Source organism: Chrysemys picta, chromosome 9 (genome assembly GCF_011386835.1).
Source record: "Chrysemys picta bellii isolate R12L10 chromosome 9, ASM1138683v2, whole genome shotgun sequence".
Taxonomy (NCBI): Eukaryota; Metazoa; Chordata; order Testudines; family Emydidae; genus Chrysemys; species Chrysemys picta.
Genome location: NC_088799.1, coordinates 57,120,288 through 57,147,221, shown reverse-complemented (window position 1 = coordinate 57,147,221; position 26,934 = coordinate 57,120,288). Strand labels below are relative to the sequence as shown.

General features: G+C 47.2%; 1 protein-coding gene across 6 annotated transcripts in view; it reads right to left on the bottom strand.

Moving 5' to 3' along the window:
* LOC101935985 (SLAIN motif-containing protein-like) overlaps nucleotides 1-14,484 on the bottom strand; it is a 98,389-nt gene extending 83,905 nt beyond the window's left edge. For 2 of the 6 annotated variants that reach the window (XM_005311322.4, XM_005311326.5), the window contains exons 1-2: nucleotides 14,151-14,402; nucleotides 10,175-10,906 (exon numbers count right to left, since the gene is read on the bottom strand). In XM_005311322.4, the coding sequence (XP_005311379.2) occupies nucleotides 10,175-10,906; nucleotides 14,151-14,260 (842 nt within the window). In that variant the 5' untranslated portion in view covers nucleotides 14,261-14,402. Of the gene's footprint in view, nucleotides 1-10,174; nucleotides 10,907-12,015; nucleotides 12,059-13,660 lie in introns of all 6 variants that reach the window. The other 4 variants (XM_065556258.1, XM_065556257.1, XM_005311325.5 and 1 more) reach the window with 4 other exon arrangements.
* Between the last annotated feature and the right edge of the window lie 12,450 nt (nucleotides 14,485-26,934).

Here is a 26,934-nt window from a genome sequence, read left to right as displayed (position 1 = left end):
TCAAATATATTGATTGTACAGTGACTGTACAGTGCTCACTTTATATTTTTATTATAAGTATTTGCACTGTAAAAAACAAAAGAAATAGTATTTTTCAATTCACCTAATACAAGTACTGTAGTGCAATCTCTTTATCATGAAAGTTGAACTTACAAATGTAGAATTATGTACAAAAAAAAATAACTGCACTCAAAAATAAAACAGTGTAAAACTTTAGAGCCTACAAGTCCATTCAGTCCTACTTCTTCTTGTTCAGCCAATCGCTAAGATGAACAAGTTTGTTTACATTTGCAGGAGATAATGCTGCCCGCTTCTTGTTTACAATGTCATCTGAAAGTGAGAACAGATGTTTGTATGGCACTGTTGTAGCTGGCATTGCAAGACATTTACATGCCAGATGTGCTAAAGATTCATATGTCCCTTCATGCTTCAACCACCATTCCAAAAGACATGTGTCCTTGCTGATGACGGGTTCTGCTTGATAACGATCCAAAGCAGTGCAGAGGGACGAATGTTCACTTTCATCATCTGAGTCAGATGCCACCAGCAATAGGTTGATTTTCTTTTTTGATGGTTCAGGTTCGATAGTTTCCACATCAGAGTGTTGCTCTTTTAAGACTTCTGAAAGCATGCGCCACACCTCGTCCCTCTCAGATTTTGGAAGGCACTTCAGATTCTTAAACCTTGGGTCGAAAGCTGTAGCTATCGTTAGAAATCTCATATTGGTACCTTCTTTGCATTCTGTCAAATCTGCAGTGAAAGTGTTCTTAAAATGAACAACATGTGCTGGATCATCATCTGAGACTGCTATAACATGAAATATATGGCAGAATGCAGGTAAAACAGAGTAGGGGACATACAGTTCTCCCACAAGGAGTTCAGTCACAAATTTAATTAATGCTTTATTTATTTATTTTTAAACAAGAGTCATCAGCATGGAAGCACATCCTCTGGAATGGTGCCGAAGCATGAAGAGGCATACGAATGTTTAGCATATCTGGCATGTAAATACCTTGCAATGCCAGCTACAAAAGTGCCATGCAAATGCCTGTTCTCACTTTCTGGTGACATTGTAAATAAAAAGAGGGCAGCATTATCTCCTGTAAATGTAAACAAACTTGTCTGTCTTAGCGATTGGCTGAATAAGATGTAGTACTGAGTGGACTTTTAGGCTCTGAAGTTTACATTGTTTTGGTTGAGTGTAGTTACGTAACAAAAAAAAAAATCTACATTTGTAAATTGCACTTTCATGACAAAGAAATTGCACTACAGTACTTATATGAGATGAATTGAAAAATACTATTTCTTTTGTTTATCATTTTTACAGCGCAAATATTTGTAATCGAAATATACACTTTGATTTCAGTTACAATACAGAATACAGTACATATGAAAATGTAAAATAACCCAAAACATTTAATACTTTTTCATTGGTATTCTATTGTTTAACAGTGTTATTAAAACTGCAATTAATCACGATAATTTTTTTGAGTTAATCGCATGAGTTAATTGCAATTAATCAACAGCCCTAATTTAAACTGACTTTTACCGAAAAAATCTTAGGTTTTACAAAAAGTATTCTTTTTTCCCCTCCCAATTTTCATCCTACTTTTGTATCATTCAAATATATGTAAAAAAATAACTTGTTTTATTAGGAAGACGATACATTGCATGAGATATATGTTTTACAATAATACATTAATCTTTGAACCGACTAATGAATCTCACACCCATTTCAAGCTGTTAGATAATGGTTTAAAGATCTGACATACTAAATTGGGAAGAAAATGAAAATCTGTATCAGAATATGTTTCAGAACACAAGGAAGTATTGGAAAGTTTTTAAAAAAAAAAAAGCAGGAGAAAAGGGTGAAGTTGAGTGTATGAGCTGCAAACAGTGTGGCCCAATTATTAAATGTAAATATTTACAGGCTAATAGTTCTAAATCTAAATAGTGAACTGTTTATTCAAATGAAAAGTTTTATTTGGGGATTAGAGATATATTGTTTTCTTAAACTCAGAGGTGGCATTGTTTTTGAGTTCTGTTTTAGTTCTGCAGCAAGCCACACTGAGTTCCGTTCACCAAAGCTTCAATCTGCTGAATACATTTTTTCCTGTCCTTCCGTCCACCAAAATAAACCCTGATATTAACCCAGAAAAATTAATAGTTTTTGCACCTATTTTACCTGTTTTCGTTGTAGTAATAAACACTGATAAATCCAATACAATAAAAACAAAAAGCCCTAGAAGTGAGATATTCAGTACACAAGAACCCTTTGAAAGCCCACAGAGGTGTCAGAGATGTGTTTTTTGTTTGTTTCTTAAAAAAGGTTCAATGGGATATTTACAGGTTTTGGTGAGGGTAACCTTGATAGTTAACACAAATTGTCATCTACTGCACTGAGAAAAAATAAACATATTTGCTTCCAGTTATAGTAATCTTAGATGTTGCTTGTAATTAGATTGGATAAAAAATTTTCATATGCAACTGTGAGTCCCTTTAAAAGTGAATGTTAATCATACATTTGTCTTCTTTAACTGTTCCTTGTTTATGTAGGTTAGATTTTGATCATACACTGGTATCCAATTGAAAATGATAAATTCCTTCATTACATAATGGACTTCACAATGCTGATTTATAAACATTAATATTGGAGTGTATGTACACAATTCTCTGTAGCACCTTTTCATTTTTGTTATATGCATTTGCCTGTGGAGCCTGATCTATATTGTCCTGGTGAAGAAGTCAACTAAAGTTAACGTTTCTTGCATTGATTGGTCTTGACTGCCAAGTGCCATTTGCTAAACATGCACCTAACTCAGCACTTGCCACAAGTGCCACAAAAAAACAACTTTAATAGTTTCACATTCCAATAAATGTTTCTCATTTTTAAGAAATCTGATCACACGTTTTTAGGCATTCTGAAGGTGTGGACAGTTGGATTATAAAGTGACTGTTGCGGATTGTGGGGGAGTTAGGGCCCTGCACCCCTCTTCCTGAGATTCACTGCGACTCTCAACCAGCCAGTAAAGCAGAAGGTTTATTTAAGGACAGGAACACAGTCTCAAGCAGAGCGTGTAGGTACGACCAGACCCCCTCAATTAGGTCCCTCTGGGAGGTTCAGGGAGCTTAGACCCCAGCTTGGGGTTCCCTGCGTTGCACCACCCAGCCCAAACCGAAACTAAACTCCCAGCCCCTCCCGCTGCTCCTCTCCTTTGTTCAGTCTCCCGGGCAGAAGGTGTTAATTCTCCCCACCCCCGTTCCTGGCTCAGGTTACAGCTCAGGTAGCTTCCTTCAAGGGAAGTCCCACATCCCCACTGCAACCCCCCTGCAACATTCCCAGGTCAAATCTGCCCTGCTCCCTGCTCCGTCACATCTCTCCCCCCTTCGAGACTGAACTGAGCGGGGTCACTCTGACCAGTGACCTGGGGAAGTTCAGGGCTCCCTCTCCGGGACAACGCGTCCGCTATCAGGTTGTCACGTCCCTTCACATGGACCACGTCCATGTCATAATCCTGCAGGAGCAGGCTCCATCTCAGGAGCTTGGCGTTGGCTCCTTTCATCTGGTGCAGCCAGGTCAGGGGAGAGTGGTCGGTGTGCACGGTGAAGTGACGCCCAAAGAGATATGGCTCTAGTTTCTTGAGGGCCCACACCATGGCCAGGCATTCCTTCTCGATGGCCGCGTAGTTCTGCTCCCGGGGTAGCAACTTCTTGCTCAGGTACACGATGGGGTGTCTCTCCCCCTTTTCATCCTCCTGCATTAACACCGCCCCCAGTCCTGTGTCTGAGGCGTCGGTGAACACCATAAAGGGCTTGTCAAAGTCTGGGTTTGCCAGAACTGGGCCACTGACCAGAGCCTCCTTCAGCGCCCGGAGAGCCTCCTGGCACTCCTCGGTCCAGACCACTTTGTCTGGCTTCCCCTTCTTGCACAGCTCAGTGATGGGGGCGGCTATGGCGCTAAAGTGGGGCACGAACCTCCGATAGTACCCTGCCATCCCAATAAAGGCTTGGACCTGCTTTTTGGTTTGAGGAGCGGGCCAGTCTCTGATCACCTCCACTTTGGCTGGTTCCGGCTTTAGGCAGCCGCTTCCCACCCGGTGGCCTAGGTAGGATACCTCAGCCATCCCCACCTTGCACTTCTCCGGTTTTACGGTCAGCCCAGCCTTCTGGAGTCGGTCCAGCACTTGCCTAACCTGGGATATGTGGTCCTCCCAGGTCTGGCTAAAGACACAGATGTCATCGATATACGCCACGGCAAAACTCTCCATCCCCCTCAGTAGCTGATCCACCAGGCGCTGGAAGGTGGCCGGCGCTCCCTTGAGGCCGAAGGGCAGGGTCAGGAACTCATAGAGCCCCAGAGGGGTGACAAAGGCCGATTTCAGCCTGGCATCTGCATCCAGCGGCACTTGCCAATAGCCCTTTGTAAGATCCATGGTGGTAAGGTACCGAGCACCTCCCAGCTTGTCTAGGAGCTCGTCCGGCCTGGGCATGGGGTAGGCATCGGCTACAGTGATGGCATTGAGCTTCCGATAGTCCACACAGAACCGGATCGACCCGTCCTTTTTGGGGACCAGCACCACCGGCGAGGCCCAAGGGCTGGAAGACGGCTGGATCACCCCCAAAGCCAGCATGTCATTGACCTCTCTTTCCAGGTCCTGAGCAGTTTTCCCTGTGGCTCGGAAGGGGGAGCATTTTATAGGCGGGTGCGATCCTGTCTGCACCCGGTGGACAGTCAGATTAGTGCGTCCAGGCCGGTTGGAAAACAGCTGTTGGTACAGACGCAGCACCCCTCCGATCTCAGCTCGCTGGGCAGGGGTTAGCCGATCAGAGAGGGGAATTGCTTCCAGGGGGAAGCCAACTCTTGTCCCAGGGAATAGATGTACTAAAGGGTCATCTCCCTGCCCCTCCCACTGTCCACACACGGCCAACACCATATTCCCCCTGTCATAATATGGCTTCATCATATTCACATGGTACACCCGGTGGTGGTGTGCCCGGTTCGACAGCTCCACCACATAGTTTACCTCGTTTAGTTGCTTGACAACCTTGAAGGGCCCTTCCCAGGCGGCCTGGAGTTTGTTTTTCCTCACGGGGATGAGGACCATCACCTGATCCCCAGTGGCGAAGGCGCGGGCCCGTGCTGTGCGGTCATACCAGACCTTCTGCTTCCTCTGGGCCCTGGCCAGATTCTCCCTGGCCAGGCCCATGAGCTCGGCAAGTCGTTCCCGGAAGGTCAGGACATACTCCACCACCGACTCTCCGTCAGGAGTGGCCTTCCCCTCCCATTCGTCTCTCATCAGGTCCAGGGGCCCCCTTACCCGCCTTCCATATAGCAGTTCGAAAGGCGAAAACCCGGTAGACTCCTGGGGTACCTCCCTGTACGCAAACAGCAGGTGAGGTAAGTACTTGTCCCAGTCCTGCGGGTGCTGATTCATAAATGTTTTCAGCATCATTTTTAGCGTCCCATTGAACCTCTCCACCAGCCCGTTGGATTGGGGGTGATATGCTGAGGCCCAGTTGTGCCGGACCCCACATCTCTCCCACAAGCACCGGAGTAGGGCCGACATGAAGTTGGACCCTTGGTCCGTCAAGACTTCCTTGGGGAACCCCACTCGGCTGAAAATGGTCAGCAGCGCATCCGCCACAGTGTCTGCTTCAATGGACGATAAGGGCACTGCCTCGGGGTAGCGGGTGGCGAAATCTACCACCACCAGGATGTATTTCTTCCCAGACCGGGTCGTCTTGCTGAGAGGTCCCACTATGTCCATGGCCACCTTCTGGAAAGGCTCCTCTATGATGGGCAAAGGTCTCAATGCTGCCTTCCCCTTGTCCCGGGCCTTCCCCACCCTCTGGCAGGGGTCACAGGATCGGCAGTACTGCCGGACGTTGGTGAAGACCCCGGGCCAGTAAAAGTTCTGTAGCAGCCTCTGCCTGGTGCGCCGGATCCCCTGGTGCCCTGCGAGAGGGATGTCATGGGCCAGGTACAGTAGCTTGTGGCGAAACTTCTGGGGAACCACCAGCTGCCTCCTGATCCCCCACGACTCCACTTCCCCCGGGGGAGCCCACTCTCGGTACAGGAACCCCTTCTCCCACAGGAACCTCTCCTTGCATCCTCTCCTCATGGTCTGTACCACACTGAGGTCAGCCAGGCCCCTTAGCTTCCGCAGGGAGGGGTCCTTCTGCAACTCGGCCTGGAACTCGGCGGCTGGGGAAGGGATGGGGACCTGCTCCCTCTCGTCGGCTGGGTCGGAAGCCCCAGCCACCCCGCGGCCTGTCCTTGGGTGTTCCCTCCCCACCCGGGAAGGGTTCGGTGCCTCCGGTGGGACATCCTTCCCAAGGTCAGGGCGTAGTGCCCCTCGCCGGCTCTGGCTACGGGTCACGACTAAGGCGGTCTGGGGGCTGCTTGGCCAGTCCTCTAGGTCCCCCCCCATCAACACCTCAGTGGGCAAATGGTGGTGCACTCCCACGTCCTTGGGGCCCTCCTTGGCCCCCCATTTCAGGTGTACCCTCGCTACGGGAACCTTGAATGGGGTCCCGCCCACCCCGGTCAGGGTCAGGAAGGTGTTGGGCACCACCCGATCTGGGGCCACCACCTCGGGCCGGGCCAGTGTCACCTCTGCGCCCGTGTCCCAGTATCCATAAACTTTCTTCCCATCCACCTCCAGGGGAACAAGGCACTCGCTCCGCAGGGACAGCCCCGCGCCAACCCTGTAAACGGAGAACTTTGAATCCGGAGCATCTGGCCCCCCAGAGAAGCTGGCCGGGGGCCCTTCTCTCTCTTGAGCAGTTGATAAGCTGCCAGCCCCTCTTGCGTGGGAAGCCTGCCCCTCGTCCGTCTGGGCCTCTACCAAGTTAACCCTATGCGGGTTCGGTCTGCTCAGTCTGTCCTTGAGCTTGGGGCACTGGGCCCGAACGTGGCCTCTTCGGCCGCAGTAATAGCAGCTCAGGTCCCGTGGGTCCCCTCGAGCCGGTCGGTTGTCCCTGATGCTGGGCATTCCCCGTGGGAGGGGATTCCCCATATTCCCCCTTTGGGAGGTCCCAGGGTGACACTCTCTCTGCATCGCGGCGGGCCTGTTCCTTTGGGGCTCCTCCCTGCCACCCCCTGACCGGCTCTTTACAAACTCATCAGCCAGCTGCCCGGCATGTCGCGGGTTCTCTGGCTTTCTGTCCACCAACCACAGCCTCAGGTCGGATGGGCACCGCTCATACAGTTGCTCCAGTACCAGCAGTTTAATCAGGTCCTCCTTCGTCTGGGCCCCACCAGCCCACTTGCTGGCGTATCTTTCCATGCGGACGGCTAGTTGCAGATATGAGATCTCAGGGGTTTTATCTTGACTCCGGAACCTTTCCCGGTACATCTCAGGAGTCAGCCCAAACTCTCGTAGCAGGGCCCTTTTGAATAGTTCGTAGTCCCCTTTCTCTGCCTCTCCCAGTTGGCGGTACAATGCCACGGATTTGGGGTCCAGTAAGGGGGTAAGGACCCGGAGTCTGTCCGCGGGATCCACCCGGTGCAGCTCGCAGGCCGTCTCAAAGGCCTCCAGGAAGTCATCCATGTCCTCCCCCTCCTTGTATGGGGCCATGATGCACTTATCAAAGCTCCGTGCAGTCCTGGGTCCCCCCTCACTCACCGCAGCCGGGGGTTCGCTGCCCTTCAATCTCGCCAGTTCCAGGTCATGCTGACGCTGTCTCTCATTCTCCTCCCGTTCATGCTGTCTCTGTCTCTCTTCACGCTGATGCTGTCTCTCTTTCTCCTCCCGTTCACGCTGATGCTGTCTCTCTTTCTCCTCCCGTTCACGCTGATGCTGTCTCTCTTTCTCCTCCCGTTCACGCTGTCTCTGTCGTTCACGATCCTCCAGCTCTCTCAGTTTTAGCTCTTTCTCCCATTCCAGCCAATTCCGCTCCATGGATGCCGAACGTCGCCGGGAGGATCCTCTGCTGGCCGGCGGGCTTCGCCGGGGGGACCCCCTGCTGGCCGGGGGGGTCACGGCGCCCTCGGTATTTGCTGGGCTCCTCCCCACCCTTCCCCTAGGCATAGGAAGGAGGGGTCTCGGGAAGCCCTCAGCAGCCGGCTGACCACTCCCAGCTGGGACAGACACTGGTGCCTGCGCTGCATTTGCCAGGCTGCTTCCCTGAGACACAGGGATCAGTTCATTCGCGCGATCTTCCGCCTCCAGCTGGGCAATGAGCTGTTCTTTGGTGAGCCTCCCAATGCGCAGCCGCCTCTGCTTGCACAGCTCCACCAGGTCGCTCTTAAGCCGCTTGGCATACATCTTCCTGCTGGCCACTCACCGGCCTGTGTGCTCACAGCTCCCCACAGTTCCCAGGGGGACCCCTAGTGTGCCAGCCCTTCTCGAGGTCACCGCCTCTCTGCCAGGGTCGAGCTGCAGACTCCTCCGCCCCTGGGACCACTCGCTGCGATCCCCCCGGGGGACCCTGTTACTGCAAAAGTCCTTCTCGCTGGTCACACACTCCCAGGGGTAATAACCGTCTCTCTCCCACTCTTCAGCACGCCTGGTCCCCGTCAATCCCCCTTCGTTTTACTGCTCCCCAGTCACTTACTGCAGGAAGCGCCGTCCACGGGGTGCAGTAGATCCCGCCGCTGCCACCAGTTGTTGCGGATTGTGGGGGAGTTAGGGCCCTGCACCCCTCTTCCCGAGATTCACTGCGACTCTCAACCAGCCAGTAAAGCAGAAGGTTTATTTAAGGACAGGAACACAGTCTCAAGCAGAGCGTGTAGGTACGACCAGACCCCCTCAATTAGGTCCCTCTGGGAGGTTCAGGGAGCTTAGACCCCAGCTTGGGGTTCCCTGCGTTGCACCACCCAGCCCAAACCGAAACTAAACTCCCAGCCCCTCCCGCTGCTCCTCTCCTTTGTTCAGTCTCCCGGGCAGAAGGTGTTAATTCTCCCCACCCCCGTTCCTGGCTCAGGTTACAGCTCAGGTAGCTTCCTTCAAGGGAAGTCCCACATCCCCACTGCAACCCCCCTGCAACATTCCCAGGTCAAATCTGCCCTGCTCCCTGCTCCGTCACAGTGACAATTAAAACTGGCCAAATGTTTAGGCTTCATAAAACAGAAGTTTCACAGAAGCTAAGGATACCAAAAATATTTTCAACAGGGAGATAACCAATGGAAAAGTTTTTAAAGACATTGCAGCATTGCACCAGTACACAAGAACCTGAGAAATGCAAGAAGAAATTAGATTAGAAGTATTTTTTAACTAGATGGAGTCTTTTCCGCTCCTCAAACTAGCAAGAAGAGACAGTAGTGCCATGTCATTTGAAAGATAATTGTTTCCCTGTATATTTATAATCAAATCTCAGATTCGAACTGTAACTGATGTCACTAAGTTCATCTCCATACTAGTGATATGCAAACAAAAATGTTTATATATTTCTTAAGTTATTTTTACAAGTATAAACTCTGTTTAGAACTCATTAATTTCTAAGGGGTTTGTTTTGCCCTGAGCACATATTCTGTAATAGGTATCTACACTACAGTGTTGATGTCTGGTCTACTTGCAGATACATAACAGTAAGAAAGCCACATTAAACATATCTAATATTCTGTGAATGAAGTCTTAAGATAGAAGTAACTCACAATGTGCCTAAGTCAAGGCTACTATTGAGGAGTTGGAATTAGTTCTGAATGTTATCTTGTTTAGCAAGGAAAAGTGAAATTGGCACGCATGCACAAAAAAAACAAAAAGCAGAGCGGGACAATTACCTCCCGTCTTACATACAACACTCCTGTTAGTACACCCCATGTGATATTGGCTTTTTTTTGAAACTACATTCTAACCCCCAGATCCTTCTCAGCAGTATTACTGCCTAGCCAGTTATTCCCCATTTTGTAGTTGTGCTTTGATTATTTCCTTCCTAAGTGAAGTACTTTACACTTGGCTTTATTGAATTTCATCTTGTTGATTTCAGACCAATTGTAGTTAGTCTAAATGGTCAAGGATAGAAATAGTCTGTTTATGCTCATTTCATTCCGGCACAGGACTCTTGTAAACAAATAGCTAACATTAACACCTTGATACCAGCTCCAGAAATGAAAATAGTGTACACTGTTCCATGTTAAAAGGGAATCAGATGAATAATGTTTAACATGGGAATTCCAACTGTAGTCTACATTCCAGAACCTTTATAATACTCAGAGCTTTGACATACATACCAGCTGTCCTCTTCATCACTGCAGTTCCCAAGTTCTAGCACTTCCACTTCATCCAAAGCAGTATCATTCAAAAAGCTTCCTAAATCTCCACTCTCTTCATTTGGATTCTGTTCACTCATTTTTACAGATGGATGAATACCTATGGTGATTAAGTCTTCCACGAGTTCTGTGCTGCTACTCCTATCCAGACTTGAAGAACAGCTGACATTAACATCATTCTGCATTTCTGCATCATTCATATATTTTGAGTTGGGAGACACTTTCTCAGTAATACTAGGGCGGCTATAATGCATTTGTATATCCACATCTTTTTTTAAGCAGTCACTCTCTTTCACCTCTCTTCTTATTTTACTTAGTTTGTCATGTACATCTGCCATTATCTGTAATTCTTGCTTCTCTGTTATAGTGTTGATGCTATTGTTAATTTCCATTCCACTGAGCCCTGAGTTATGATTATTCACACCAGTGTTTGTTTGTGTATTTGTCCCTAGCACATTTCTGTGGCTCCTAGTTATCAGCTGCTGATTCTGGATCTCAAGTCTTCTCACTAGTTCCTGCAGCTTTCGCACCTCCTCCAATTCTGGGTGCACCTGATCAGTACCTGGTTCTGTCTCAGATCCCATTGCAGAATTCTCTGTTGAGCCCCGCCCCAAGTCAGGTTCAAGGGCATGGTCCTGCTCTATGACAGGAGCACTCCCAGGAACTACCATTTTCGAGACACACACAGCCTCACTGTAAGAGATCAAAATATAGAAATTTAAATGCATAAAGATGTACAATATCATTTTAAAATAAAGCATAGTTTTAAACAAAAATCCTGACATTTTATAAGCTGAAACTAATGACCTTGGGGGTAGAATAATGTTTACATTTGAAGGCTATATGCTATAGACTAGATCCACCAAAATCAGTTTAAGTACATTAATCCAATGTTGGCTTCAAACATTTTCCAACCACAACATAAGCTTATAAATTCATTGAAATAACTGGATATCACTAAGAGATTCAGAAGCAAAGTATGTCTATCTTTGTTAGATATATTAAGGTGAACTTGTGTGCAGTTTGGCCCCAGACATATTACAGAGCATATCCGTTCAAAGTACTTAGTTTGCACAACTATTGTTAGAAATTAGATTAAACCAGTTTCCTTGCATGCAGTCATTTACAGTAGTTTAGTTTCTATTTGTTTACATACAAATACATAGGGAAAAAAAAAAAACACTGACTGAACACAGTCAGGAAGTAGAGCGAGATGCTCATCTCAGACAATGGAAAACATTAAGAAAATGGTAAAAACAGTTTGTGCAAGAGTTAACACTAGAAAAAACACTTCAGAAAATATTTCTATTGGCTCTAGTAAAAGGTGATGCACTAACTATATTAAATCAGTAATAACAGCACCTCAGTTATTGTGGAACACATGAAAGTAATCATAAGTAATGTTTTTACTAGCATGCTTTTCTTGTTGCAGTGGAAAAATTTAAGAGGCAAACTCTCTGATCAAGAAATAAAATATCAGCGAGGAATAAAATATCAGACCTCATATTACAGACTCCAATATGTTTTAGGAAGATAAATATGTGCTGTTCTTGAGTTAAGTGCTATTGTCTGTTTTCAAGCAATTATGGTGGTTGTGTTGACTAAAAAAAAGGGTGTGTATAGAACGGTCAGCCCTAAATTGCACACATATGCAGACTTGAAAAAGCAAACACTAATGCTAGAAAACATGCATCCTGCACTTTCATTACCACCATTTCATACTTCTTAACCAGTCATCATAATTATAATAACCATACAAAGAAAATTACACAAAAAGATATTTGAGCTGCATATTTACTTACTGAAGTCATCCAGAAAATCATCTGCTTTTTCCCTGCGCAAACTTTGAAACATAAAAAGAACAGCCGAATTAGTTCCAAAACTGACCCTTCATTTAAAAGCCTCCCTTGTAATTTCAAGTTAGTGTCCCATGATACAGCAAGCAAGCACACACACACACACACACAGAGGCTAATTCTGGCCACATCCATTTTATTGTGGGAAGAAAAAAAAAAAGTTACAACCAACTTGAATTCTAGTCAATTAAAACACACACTGACACGGTTTCAGGTGCTACATCTGTACTGAGAATCCAAGCCAATTTTTGTGGTTTTACAGTCAAGTTCTCTCTCTCATCACGCCTCTGGAGCTGCCTGAAAGACCCACAAAAAACAAGGGAAACTGCCGAACTATATAGAGGAAACAGTGAAAAAGACTACACAAAGTGCAGTCAAATGCATAAAGTAAACAAACTGGGAAAAAACAGAAAATTGTTTTCCTTCTAATATCTTGCTTACCTTATGTTATTTTTAACAACAGTACTTAATTTCTACAGGAAAAAGAATGTGGGGGAGGGGGCTGTTTGTTTAAGTTCGTGTTGCCTTTTCCCCCTTGATTATCTATACACAAGATGAACATTTAAAGTTTAGACTGAGGTATTGTTTCTAAATGCTTTGAACAAAAGGATGCTACAAGTGAACTGAATTCACTTTAAACAGTACTACTTAAAAGTTGAACAGGAGTACTTGTGGCACCTTAGAGACTAACAAATTTATTAGAGCATAAGCTTTCGTGGACTACAGCCCACTTGCATGATGAAAAATGGTACTGAGGTTGTTTTGGCAAGGGGAACTCAAACTTATTTGAGCTACAAAGCAATCAAATACCCAGTAACAAACTTAGATCAAAAGTTTCTCTACATAAAGATTCACCTCTTCTGTCAATCCATTTGATCACTGAGAAAAAAACAAGTTATTGAGGAGGCACTTAATAGGTATCGTTCAGCGAGGCACTGAGGGAATCATCATCAGAAGGGAATTTAAAGCTTCCACTCTCACAGCAGAACACAATGAACCAAAGGGAAAAAATAAAGAGCTTTGTCACGTGCATAATCAACTCCATCAAAGACTAAAGGAAATAAAGCTAGATTTTGTTTCACTGGGAAAAGAGGCAAACAGATTAAAGAAACATTAGCCCTTCCACAAACAAATCATATCTAGAGATCACAGGCAACTACCAAATAAGCAGTAGTAGTAATATAGTATAAAAACACTTTAAAAAAAACCTTACAGTTCATTACTAAAAATCATTAGCCATAAAATAATGATTTAGATATTCTGAAAAGCAACATCTGGATTTTAACAGCGACAGCAGGGAGATGGACTCCCCCGTGATAGGTGACAAGGGATACAGCAGAAATGAACAACTGCCTAGGTTTCCCCATCCCCAGCATCAGCAAGGTCATTTCATAAAGAGCCCTTCCTCTTGCAGACAAACGCAAAACCCCCTTCCGTTGGGCAAAGATGCAGCGTTTAACCTAAAAAAGCAGGCCAGTGTGCTTGCATTTTTCAGCCCAGTGCATTCCTTTCCTGCAAACCCTGTCCGCAACCTATGCAGGGGGTTGATAGTAATACAAAACCAAAGGCAAGAAACGAAACCACCACTCACTACATGCCATGCAGGCTGTTCTGTAAGAATCCGGATTCACCACCTCTCTAGGGACACACACGGCGACACCACGCCCGATTGCACACACACACCCTGATGGGCCGGGAGGGATGGACAGCTCCGGGAAGGAGCCCCGGCCTGCTTTGCTGGCCACACAATGACACCAGCCCGTGTCCAATGGAAGAAATAGGTCGGGGAGGACTAAAATGGGGTGCAAGCTCCAAGACGGGACAGCGTGAAAAGCACAAACCCCTTAAACGGGGCGGGGAATCCCCAGGGGCCCAGCAAGGGGGGAGGGAGCCCAGGAAATGGGGAGCCCTGTGGGGGTGGGGGGGCGCTGGAACCCGCGAAAACTGGGGGCCCACAGGGGGCGCTGCACGGTGGGGCGGAGCCCGTGGCTGCTGCGGTAGCCCATGAAGCGGGCAACGGAGGCCACGGCGCTGGCTGTGAGAGGAGGGGGGGAAAAGAGCAGCCTCCCCACACACGATACCTGCTGTGCTGCCGGGTCCGAGACTCCCAGGCTCGCACCACTGCTGCCTTTCTCCAGCTACGGTTGAAGCCTCTTTTGCTCCTGGAGGGGGGAGGCTGCGGCGCGCGCATTCGAACCCCGCCCCGCCTTCTCCTCGGCGTGCGCCCCCACACAGCCGCCAACCGAGTTGGCGCAGGGGTAGTAGAGCGGAGCGCGCTCAGGCTGCTGCGGCGGGGGCAGGCTCTGCACCGAGTTCCCCCTGTGCATCAAGGGCTGCATGAAAGCGAAATGGTTGCTGGTGCCCCGAGCTAGCCAGCGCCCTGCGAAGCTGTATGCAAATTATGGAAATCAGTATTCAGATATTATGCAAATTGCTGTGTGAACCGTGCTTGTTTTTACGGCGTGTGCATGCATGTTCCTATGTGCCCTGGGCTTACCAACTTTCTGATTGCAGAAAACCAAACAGCATGACTCCGCCCCCTGCCCCCACACCTCTAAAGCCCCGCCCCCACTCACTCCATCCCCCCTCCCTCGTTCGATCTCCTTCGCCCTTGCTCGTTTTCACCAAGCTGGGACAAGGGGTTGGGTTGCAGAAGGGGGGAAAGGCTCCTGCTGGGGGTACAGGCTGTAGGGTGGGGCCAGGGACGAGGGGTGTGAGATGCGGGAGGTGGATCCGGGATGGGGGGTGGGCTGAGGGGTTCAGAATGGGGGGGTGAGGGCTCCAGCTGGGGGTGTGGGCTCTGGGATGGGGCTGGAGATGGGGGGTTTGGGTGCAGGAAGGCGCTCCAGACTGGGGCAGTGGGTTGGGTGCTGTAGGGGGTGCAGGCTCGGGGAGGGAGTTCAGGTGCAGGAGGGGGCTCAGGGCTGGGACAGGGGGTTGAGGTGCAGGAAGCGGTGAAGGCTCCGGCTTGGGGTACAGGCTCTGGGGTGGGACTGGGGATGAGGGGTTTGGAGTGCAGGAGGGGGCTCTGGGCTGAGGGGTGGGGCCGAGGGGTGCGAGGTCTGGGAGGGAGTTAGGGTGCAGGAGGGGGCTCAGGGTGGGTCCCAGAATCAGCCAGCAGGTCCCTGTGGCCCCTAGGTGGAGGTGTGGCCAGGTGCCTCTGCGCGCTGCCCGCACCCGCAGGTCCTTGCCTCAGCTCTCATTGGCCGCAGTTCCCGGCCAATGGGAGCTGCGGAGCCAGCACTCGGGGCAGAGGCAGCACACGGAGCCCCCATGGCCACCCTTGTGCCTAGGAGTCGGACATGCCGGCCGCTTCCGGGAGCCACACGGAGTGAGGGCAGGCAGGGGTCTGCCTTAGCCCCTCTGCACTGCCGCCCGGGTCCCTTTTCCATCAGACATTCCAGTCAAAAACGGACCACCTGGCAACCCAAGTCCTAAGGTGTCAGTAGATTTATTGCAATCTTATGTGGGAGATTTGAGGATACTGTAGGTGGGAAGCATGGACAACAGATGAGCCAATGAGTACCTCATGTGTAAATTCGAGAGGCCTCGGGGCCCTATTGATCCTTGGACCTAAAGAGAAGGTGTAGTGCAGTGCATTCTAGGGAGGAGGACCAGTGTAGTAATATCATCAGCCTGAAGGGTTCAATAACTATGAGCCAGATGTCGAAAAATCATGAGATTGGCTTTAAAATCAAGAGATTTTTTAAAATAATAAAGTTGGATTCTTTTTATTTGTCTTCCTACTGAATCCTTAGGGTGCACTCAGGTCACTTTTTCAAGTGCAACTCTGAGGACTAGAAACTTACTTTTTAAAAATGAAACTGAGATTCCTATACAATTAGTTGACTCCAGGAGCTGAGGTCTTAAGAAAAATACAAAATACCACAAGACTCGCAACAAAATCACAAGAGTTAGCAACAGTGATGTAGAACCCTTATTCAGCTCTATACTAGTCAGGAAGGCCCTCAGAGTGAGATGATCTTCAGGGGGGCATTTCCATCTGCTTCAAGGCCTTTTACACTGTCAGAGTAGTATTAAAGAGCCTAGTGTGAATAAAACCCTTTATATGTAACCACAAATTTTACATATCAGCTAAATCTATAAAAACATCAGATGTCCAATATATTAGGCTTAGCATGGTTTCTAATGAGAAAAAAATATGACTTTATCTAAGGCTTTGTCTGCACAGTTTTTGTACCAGTATATCTATTTTCCTTTGGGGGTGATTTTTTTACTGAAATAATTTAATCAGTATAACTTCTAACGTGAACACAGTTATACTAGTATATATCTTCCTTATACAAATATAGCTTATTCCCCTTCTCTTTGGGAATAGCTATATCACTGTAAGGCATCTTTATACAACTATAATTGTTTCCACAGTAGGAGGTAATACCACTTTAACTATACCAGTATAGTTAAAGTGGTATAATTTGTGTGTGTAGACAAGGATAATGTGCCACTTTGTCCCATTAAGGAAATTCAGCTGCTGGAGACTAAAGACGCATTAAGGGTTATTTCTGCTCTGAGGATTCAATATGCTCACACAATTCACTAATCAAGCTTGGTAGCTGTGGGCACCAGAAACTCACCTTTTTTGTAATAACTCTGACATCCTATCCCATTTTCTTTCTACATCAAAAAACATTGGAAAAAATTATGCATGCAGCACCACCCTGGGATGGGACTCTGACACTACACCCATGCAATATTCTGTAGACAGAACAGAACACATTCTGACACACTGATTAAAACAAGAGATTGTAAATGCTGTTTTGGGCTGTTGTCTTTAGTAGACTTTGGGGGGGAAATCCATAAAAGAACAAGGGTATTTGGGATATAAACTGTATATAGAATAAAATTGGTGTCTTCTAATGTGCATATGGGTTATAAAAAGTAAAAAAAATGTGGCTTTGTTGGGATTTTGCAAAGCCCTGAGATTTGCCATGATGATGATAGCAAAAGGTGTGTTTATAACTTTGAGTTAGTTTCCCAGACCTGAAGAAGAGATCTGTGTAAACTCAAGTGTCTCTCTCTCACCAACAGCAGTTGGTCCAATAAAAGATATTATCTCACCCTCCCCTCCCCGTCTATCATGCTTCTTGATAACATTGCACTTTAGAAGGGATTTCAAGTTAATGCACATGAAGCAGCAATACAAATAAATATAACTATGTGTGGGAAACCTGGCATGATATCTTAGCTAATGCTTTGTACTGATACAGCACCTTTCATCTAAGGAGCTCCCAGAGCTGTGCAGAAATGGACATTGTCATAATCTCCTTTTCACACAGGAAAGAAAAAGCCCATGGTCGAAGGCTCAGGGGGAATATATCTCCATGAGACTTCCCTCAAATTGTTCCATCAGGGACTTGGATTTGCTCCCCTATTATTATCTTTCCTAAAACTCTGTTGAGGCAGGAGGAGGATTTATATCTATCCCCTATCCTGGTCCTTCCAGTCTGCACCCCTTTCCTGCACAGATCCCTAGACAAGCCCCAGGGGCTCTTTGGGGTATGGAGAAAGTTGTTTGACTTAGCTTCTGCATGGGAGAGGAGAAATACACATGCAGAGGGTCTCTTCTCCATAGGCACCGACTCTGTGGGTGCACCCACTGGCAGCTCCCCGCCTCACCCCCCCGGTTCCGCTCCGCCTCCATCTCCTCCCCTTAGCACGCCGCCGCGTCCTGCTTCTCCCCCCTCCCTCCCAGCGCTTGCGCCACGAAACAGCTGTTTGGCGCAGCAAGGCTGGGAGGGAGAGGGCAGGAGGGGGAACGTGGCACGCTTGGGGGAGGAGGCAGGGTCGGGGCGGGGATTTAGGGAGGGGTCCAATAGGGGCACGGAGGGGCGGAGTTAGGGCGGGGACTTTGGGGCAGGGGTGTGGCATCGGGGCGAAGCCAGGGGCGCGAGCACCCACCGGCACAGAAAAAAGTTGGTGCCTGTGCTCTTCTGCATGCAGATCTGGAGACATGACCCCCAACTCAATCAGCAATAGAATCCAGGTCTACTAACCCCAATTTCTCCTGCTCTAACCTGAAAGTCTCCCAATCTGTCAGCTGTGTTCCCCACCCATTCCCTATGTGAAATGCTTCTTTGTAATTTATCCCTGAAACAGGGACTGCATGTACTTTGCTAAATGGACTCCCAGGTCATTCAGATGTAACCAGGGATTTGGAGCAATCAAATTTTTGAATTGCTCCGCTCCGGCACCGATAGTGACTGCTCCAGCTCCGCTCCAACTCCGCACCGCACTCTAACTCAAATTAATTTTTAACTAAATAAAAAGTGCAAACTGTAATTTTGAAAAAACATTATTTTTATTCAGACTTTTAAAACAATTTAAATGTTATCAACAATGATACAAACTAGAATCATTCATAATTCATTCTGTAAAAAATTATTGCAGCAATCAAGTCATCTTTCATAGCCTGCCGCAAATCATTTAAAATTAACTTTAAAGCCAAAAACAGTCGCTCTACACCAGTGCTACTCAAAGTGGTGATCCACGGCAGTAGCGTAGCTGGGGGGAGCAAGGGGAGCGGCCGCTCCCCCTGACCACATTCCCCAAAAGTGGCATCTTTTTAATTGTCATACTTAGTCGGCGCCGCTTCCCAAGTCCTTCTGCTTCCGGGTCTGACTGGGTGCCTGCTCCAGCCCCTGCTCCGGCTCTCCCCCACGGCCCACGGCCCTGCTCCACCCCAGCCCTGCCTCTTCCCGCCCCCGCCCTGCTCCGCCCCAGCCCTGCCCCCATTCCCCTGAAGACTGCAGCCAGCATGGTAAGTGGCGCAACCCGGCCCCAGCCTGCTCCGCTCCCCTGGCTCCCAGCCACGCTGCCAGCGAGTGCTGGGGGGGGCGGTTCCCCCCTCCCCCCAAGCCTGGGAGCCAGGGGAGCAGAGCAGGCTGGGGCCCTGGCCCCCAGGCCTCCGTGGACTGGTCCCAGGCCTCCGTGGGGGGCTGGCCACTTCCTGTGGGAAGTGGAGTGACCCGGTCGCAGCTTGCTCCGCTCCCTTGGCTCCCAGGCTTGGGGGGAGGGGGAACTGCCCCCCCAGCACTCGCCGGCAGCATGGCTGGGAGCCAGGGGAGCAGAGCAGGCTGGGCCCGGGTCACTCCACTTCCCGCAGGAAGTGGCCAGCCCCCGTCCCCCACGGAGACCTGGGACCAGCCCCGCCCTCCCCCCCACGGAGGCCTGGGGCCAGCCAGCCCACCCCCCTGTTCCTGCCCGCGGAGGCCTGGGGCCAACCTGCTGTGGAGGCCTAGGGCCCTACACAGCCCCCCCGCAGGGGGGCTGCGTAGGGCACCAAAATAGCTAGGGACGGATGTTTTCTTGTTTAATTCTTCAGGGGAGAGCAGGAGTTTACTGCAGGAGAGAGGTGGGTTTGAGAACAACAGCCCAGATCCTTAAAGGTATTTAGGCTCCTAATTCCCAATGGGCCTTAGGTGCCTAAAAACCTTTGAGGATCTGAGCTAATTAGCTCTGGAGTCCCGCTGTGAGTCTGACGGAGGAGATGCAATCTCTGAGGAGGAAGGGTGGCAGACAGATGACACTGGTCGTCATCCCTGCCTGATGGCTATTACATGAATGTATGAGTGCCTCACCGCTATGGATAATGTCCAGATGCAGCTGACATTTGGGGTGGGGGAATAAGGAGAAGAGAGGTAATGCTAAATAATAATTAACAGCATGGCCAGCATTGCAGCATGGAACGAAGGCGGGAGAGCGAAAATCCCCTGATCCTGCTCAGTCCATCATTATAGGGTTTGAGTCTCAAAGCCCGCTGAGGTCAGCTGAAAGACTCCCCTTGACTTTACTGGCTTTGGATCAGTGAGTCGGGGGTATCTTGGAACAGACTGCTAGCAACTCTCACTTCCTACTCCCTCAGCATCTTGCAGGATCAGGCCTTTCATCGAATAGGGTAGGCTGCTCATGTCAACCCCAGAAAGTTAAAGACAATACTGCAGAGCACCAAAACGGGCTTGTAGAAGGGTTCGGTTGGGGTCGCCCCTCTCTGGGGCGGCTGGGAGCCAGGCCACCTCACTACTGAGGTCCGCTGAGTTGGGGAATTAGCCGGGTGAGGCAGGAAACAGTCAAGGGCTCAGGCCCTCGGGCAGGGGCTGAGCAAATAGTTCCGGAACTAGCCCAGGCCCTGGGTCAGCGCAGGGCGGTAAACAAACAGTCTAGAGCTCAGGCCTCAGGCAGGGGCTGACCAAAGAATTCAATATCAGGCCCAAGCCCTGGGTCAGGGCGGGGCAACACACAGTCTGGAGCTCAGGCCCTCAGGCAAGGGCTGAGCAAAATAGTTCACCATCAGGCCCAGGCCCTGGGTCAGGGCAGGGCAGCAAACAAACAGGAACTCAGACCCTCAGGCAGGGGCTGAGCAAATAGTTCAGGAACAAAACCCCAGGCTCCTGGTTCTGAGCGTCTGGGCGAGGAGGAGACTGCCACCCGTAAGTGGGGTGGCAGGGGGGACGCAGGCCCACCCACTCCACTGCGTCCCAGCCCGGGGCCCTATCAGCGGCAGGCAGCCTGCTGCTGTGTCAGTGGGGATCCTGGCCGCAACACACTGACATCGGCTCTGGGTGTGCTGCAGCCAGACTAGGGTCGGCTGTCCCCGGACTAGTTCCTACCTCCCCCACTAGCAGTACCTGCGTCTGGCCGGTGTCCTCCACTGAATCAAGCACCATGGGCTCCTCAGGGTACTCAGTGAGCGGTAGGCTTGGCAGCTCCTCTGGGCTGCTTCTCACTGGTAGGCTTAACAGCTTCTCTGGGGTCTGGTCGTCATCCGGCCTTGACTGGTATGGCCAGTCCTTGGGTCGGTCACAGGCTGCAGGAGTCTCCCCAGCGGGAGCAAGGCCCCCAGCGTCTGGCTTCTCCAGTGGCGAGGCAGCTTCTGAGCCCTGGGGTGGGGCTTTTATACTTCCTGTCCTGCGCTTTGACCTTTGGGGGGCAGGCGCAGGCTCCAGTGGCTCTGCCCACTTTGGCATCCAGAGGGGCTCGTCCCTCTCTGGGGCGGCTGGGAGCCAGGCCGCCTCACTACAGGGCTCTACTTTCAAAAAGTCCTGACCTACTGGGGAATGTCCTCCAGACTCCAATGCCTGTTAGTCATGTTCTGTTGTCTTTTATTTTCAGGGGCTTCCTTGATCTCTTTCTTCTTTAACTGCAGAATTACGGTTCAGTCTTAGGGCTGGATTCTGATCTTGTGTTCAGCTGTGCAAAACCACTGAAGCCAATGTAGCTGTGCCCAGATATGCCACAAAAGAATTTGACAGCGGGGATACTCCAAATTTTCACTAGTGTCACTGAGAACAGAATCTGGCCTTCAGCACTTAAATGGCTGCTTTTTTTACGGCCAATGATCAAATTATCCTGTAATAGCTTCCTGAAGGGATCGGCATTGATCAAAAGAAAGGGTGGAAGTTGTCTTCCTGTTAACATAAATGACTGAGCTCCTGAGGTGCTGATAGAATTAGATGGAGGATCAAATTAACCAGGGGTTGAAGTAAGCAAAAGCAGCAGTTGAATCTAGGGGGATAAAATAGTGAACTGCACCATTCCATCCCCTGAGGAGAAAGATAAATACATCAGCATCTCCGTTTTGGTGAAACGGGAGTGGTCTGATGTCTGAGCTGTCCCACAAGGAGTACTTAGCCAGAGAGTGCTAATCCCAGAGTACACTGCTGAGTCCCTGTCCCGTGAAGGTTGGTGAATAGCCTTACGGAACTTGGGGTTCACAAACTTGAACTAACTTGAACTTTGTTCAGAAAGAGTTGAATGTGTCTTGTTGTGAGGAGCTGTCTATTTTCTTTATTGAAAAGAGTAATTGGAATCTGACCAGACTTATGATCTCTGTGGAGGCAAAGTCATGTCTGGTACAGACAAATGTGAATCTTGCCTGTTTGACCATAAGCTTCTGTTATTCATGGAGGAGCTAGAGGTGCTTGGGGAGCTCTGAGCTATGAGTTGCAGACTTGACCCATGTCCTGCCAGGCTGGTAAGATCAAGCAGGGAAGTACTGAGTCTGTTTTTTGAGTAGACGGTCAATCCCTTCCTTTGGTTGGCCCTTGCTGAAGAAACCTTGATTCTCAGAATTCAGCCTATTATCTTCTGTCTCTAATCTCCCTTTTCTTGGGAATATAATTGGAAAGGTTATGTGGAAAGGACAACTCTGACAAATCCAGAGTCCAAAGATTTCCTTGGTCACTGTCAATCTGTTTTTAGGCTTGGATGTGACACACAGGCTACATTGGTGTGAATGTTTGATGTCCTTCTAAGAATGGTTTAAAATAATGGGCCAAATACTCAGCTGGTGTAAATCAGTGTAGCTGCACTGAAGTCAATAGAGCTACACCAGTTCACATCATCTGAGGATCTGGCTTCAGATGCCCATTCTAATTCTTTTATATATGTTACCAGCTTAAGACACCATTTGCTGACAGGTTGAGGACTGGTGCAGGGACATAAGGAGTGTCTCTTAAGTAGCTCCATTCTAGCCTGTCAAAGAGACAGCTTTGTGGCAAATGTTCATCTACACTGAGGGAATTCTCATGCTGGGTTCGAGGTGGTTCTATTCTCTCACCGTTCTAGTTCAGGGTATATATCACCATTAGTGGGATGTTGAGCCTTTAGTATGCAGATGATACACAGTTCTGCATCTTCATTTTATGTGACGTATATCGTACATGAGGTGAGCCCTCTCAGTCTCTAACAGAGATGGGTACTTAGATGTGAATTAGCTGGCTTATTCTTAATTTGAATAAGAAATACTATGGTAGTCTGGGGGAATCAGCCAGAAGAAGTGGCGAGATTTACAGCAGTTCTTTTACCTGAAGGACTATGACTACCTTTTGTTATTCATGTTTACAACCTGGGGAATCTTGATCTGGATATTTAGATAGTAGCAGTGGCCAAAAATAACATTAATCTCTGTTTAGGAAGAAGGTTGTTAACTTTTTTGCCAGTTACATATCTTGCCATGGTCCATGCCTGATGGGAGTCTTACGATGCACTGTGGTGGCTCAGTCACAGGAAGAGACTGTGGTGCATCATGGTAGTTACAGTGTAACTGGGGAGTAAGGCACGTAAAGGAGAAAGGCAGCATGAAGGAACTGGAATTATAACTTCCTTGAAGCGCGATGGCTGCTCAGTTGGACACAAAGATTGTTGACTGAAAATGAAATATTTCATTTTGACTATACAAACCAAAATTAAAATGTTTCTGTTCACTGAAAAGACGCCCAAGCAAAATATTGGGATGTTTCTGAATAGAGATTTTTTGGGGAATTTATTTTTCTGTGAAGAATTTCACCTGGAGCTAGTGAAAACTCAGAATTTCCAAAATTCTGACATTTTGAATTTGTTTTCAAAATGACCTGGCTGCTGTGTGGACAGTTTTTTTTAATTAATCTCATCCGGGGCATTTTTAGCCTTCCAAAATGGGTGGCGCCTTTTTTTATGTGTTCACTCCCCCTGATGTTAGAACCTGGCTACGCCACTGATCCACAGACAATATTAAATAATATTATGTTTTCAGAAGCACATATTATAATATTGATAATTATGCCATAGCTCTACAGCATGTTTTGCATGAGACATGCGAGCACACGCTTACCCCACTTCCCGCCCCACCGGCAGTTACCATCGAGATGTGCTACATGCCTATGCGAATACGATAATAATGTGGCACAAATATGGTACCATCCCTGGCACATTGGAAAAAAATTGCCGGTCCGCCACATCAGATAGTTTCAGAAGCACTTCTCTACACTAGCTTGAGTTGTTGGCAAGCTCGAAGCAATTCTACAGGCAGCCTGAATGCGGTGTGGGTAGCTGTGAATCGCCTCAAAAACAGACTTAACTTTTAGCCTCCCAATAGACTCCATTGCCTCACAAGCTTCCCAAAAGTTTCTCTCGAATAATGCTTCATTAAAATTATGAATCCCAAAAACTCACCAGCGTCTTTCTTGTTTATCCAATTTCTTTTAGAAGTTATCATCTTCTGATGCTTGAATTATCTCCATTTCCCTGCGATGGTTGAAGACATCTCAGGGATGGACCCTCGAACAAATTCAGAGTGGAGACGGAAGTTTGAGAACAGCCTGCTATTTCTGAAGGATGTGAACTTTCCGAAACTACAAATTCGATTGTTGATAACTCCTTTTGTTGTGTTTTGTTTTCTTCAACCTCTTTCACCGAGTTCAAATGTAGCAATAGATTTTGTTTTTTGAGTCGTCAAGCAATATTAAGGAGCCCTTCCTTTGCCTTTGGTATTTCCCTTGAGGTCAGAAGAATCCAATACTGTGGGTCAACATAAACTCCAGCAAGGAAATGAATATTGTCAAAAAGCTTCTCTTCACGTTTCTGCATGGAGGATAGAATTTCTTCTGCAATTTGTCCACCATTTTCTTGCAAGAATTTTGACAGTTTTCACCATTCCTTCATTAAAACTCCCAGGGTTACATCGACAGCTTGAAGATTCATGGTTGTTTGGTTTGGCTTTGCCAAGAGGTCTCGCGGGTTCTTCACTTCGTCCCATTCAGCTTTTGTTAACTTGAGTTCTCTTGTTCCAGCAGCTTGTTCACAGTAAGATTGAAAAACGAGAAGCCGATTAATCATCGCAAATGTTGAACCCCAGTGAGTCACAGTATCCAATGATTGAGTTACCCCATGTAGATCAAGCAGAACACTTTGAATACTTGGGGTTCGTAGTTTGACAACGACTTGTCGAATTTTTGCCAGAAATTTCTTCGCATGTTCTTTGTTCAGTCCATCCCAGATTGCCAACTGAAGAGTGTGAATACCACACCTCATCAGTTGGACTTTTGAGTCGTCCTCTTGAAGCCGTGTTGGAAGTATGAGGCTAGTGTCATTAATCCACTGCGCAGCAGCATCCATGTTGAGTTTGATTTCATCCATTCCTTTAGTTCCTTCATCAGGCAAAATAGCTTCAGTTTTGTTCACATCCCTGTTCTCAGAGGTAGAAATGGTTTCATTGTCCTCACTGAAATTTTTGACAGCACACATCATGTTTGCTGCATTGTCAACGCAGATGCTCAGCACTTGCATTTCACTGATCCCAAATTTTTCTAAAATAGCTTTTACTTGACTTTTCATGTACGAAGAATTGTGATGCCCTTCAGTGTCGATTATGTCCAAGGTTTTTACCACAGCTTTATCTTTTCCTTCTTCGTAGTACTGAGCATTGATTGCAAGGAAATTTCTGTTTCCATGGGTTGCCGCATCCATTTTCAGGTAGCACAATCTTTGCTCCAAAGCTTTCTTGAGCTCTTCGCGACCAGATTCAGCTGTGCTGACAACTAAATGACAAACCACATCGTGCCCCGTCGAAACACCAAGCTGCCGACCCATTTCACCTGCAATTTTTTGGAATCCTTTGTTCTTTAGCCTGAAGGTAGTGAGCGGTGTTGAACTCAAGCAAACCATTTCCATCAGCCCTTCACGGAAAGTATTGGCATCCATCGTGACTATAACCTTTGAGGACTTCAAATATGAGTCAAGTTTTGTTTGCTCTATTTTGGGTTTCTTTTCAGATGAAGCTCCGCAAAAAATCTTTTCTCCAGGAGTTTTCAAAGAGCCAGATGAACGTCGTTTAGCCGCGTCAGCTTTTTATTTTGCCTCATCTTCTTGGTCCTTTTTTGTAACCAGAGACGCATAGTTTTCAGGATGTTTACATTTTTCATGCTACCAAAGGTTCCTTTTCATGATACTTGCTTCACTTGTCTTGAAGCTACATGGTTTGAGCTCGCCATTCACTTCCTTTTCCACCTTGCACGTTGCCGATTTCTTCTTTGCTTTTCCCAAAAGCCAAAATTTGGGCTTTTCAAATTCAAAAGTAAAGACGTCATTGAGATCCTTTTCCGTAAATTGGCTATCAATCATGGGGGGCAGATTTGATTTTTTTGTTGAAGCCATGGCCAAATCTTCTTGTGCTGCTACCGCATCCAAATGTTTCTTGTTATGATCTTCGAAAAGCAATGAACAAAACATTACATTTTTTAATAATGTACCTGCTTGTGATATCTTAACCACTTAAGGTACTCCGAATTTATTTTGGATTTTCTGGACAAAAATGATCGCATTTTCTTTTTACACAAAATTATTATTAAAGTATATTTTAATATTTTAACATGTTTCTTGTCGTTTTAATGAAGTAAGAAGTATTTTTAATATACATAATTAATATCAATTTTTATTTATAAATTACAAGTTAGTTTTTCTTATGAAATTTTGCAGTAAAATATTTAAAATATTTTCCAAGTTTTTAATTAATATCTCAAAAATGCTTTAATATAGATATAACAATGAAATTCCGTATGTGCCATAGTGTTAGTACGTGCTATCACTGTTCTATAACATTAATTGTTGGGAAGTAACGAAGCTACACATTACAAGGTTGAAAATAAACTTTAATGGGAAAGCGGATTCAAATTGCAAGCACAGTCCTTTTAGTAAAGAGAGCAAATTTTCAGAAATATGTTTTTGCTTCATCAGCCTGAATAGATTATACAAGATAGAGCAAACAACAGGTTCTATCTTATATAATGTTTCCAGCCTGATGAAGGAAAAACATATTTCTGAAAATTTGTCTCTTTACTAAAAGGACTGTGCTTGCAATTTGAATCCGCTTTCCCGTTAAAGTTTATTTCCAACGTTCTATCATACAACATCATTCAAATAAAATGATGCAAACTACAGGCATCATGAACTGGGGGGACTGGTCCAATTTTATTTAACATTTTTTAAATCTTCGACTATTTAACAGATACGATCCTGCAATATGATTTAATGCTAAAACATGCATTCAAATGGTATTCTTATTTTGTATAATTAACCGTTTCCGAGGAAACT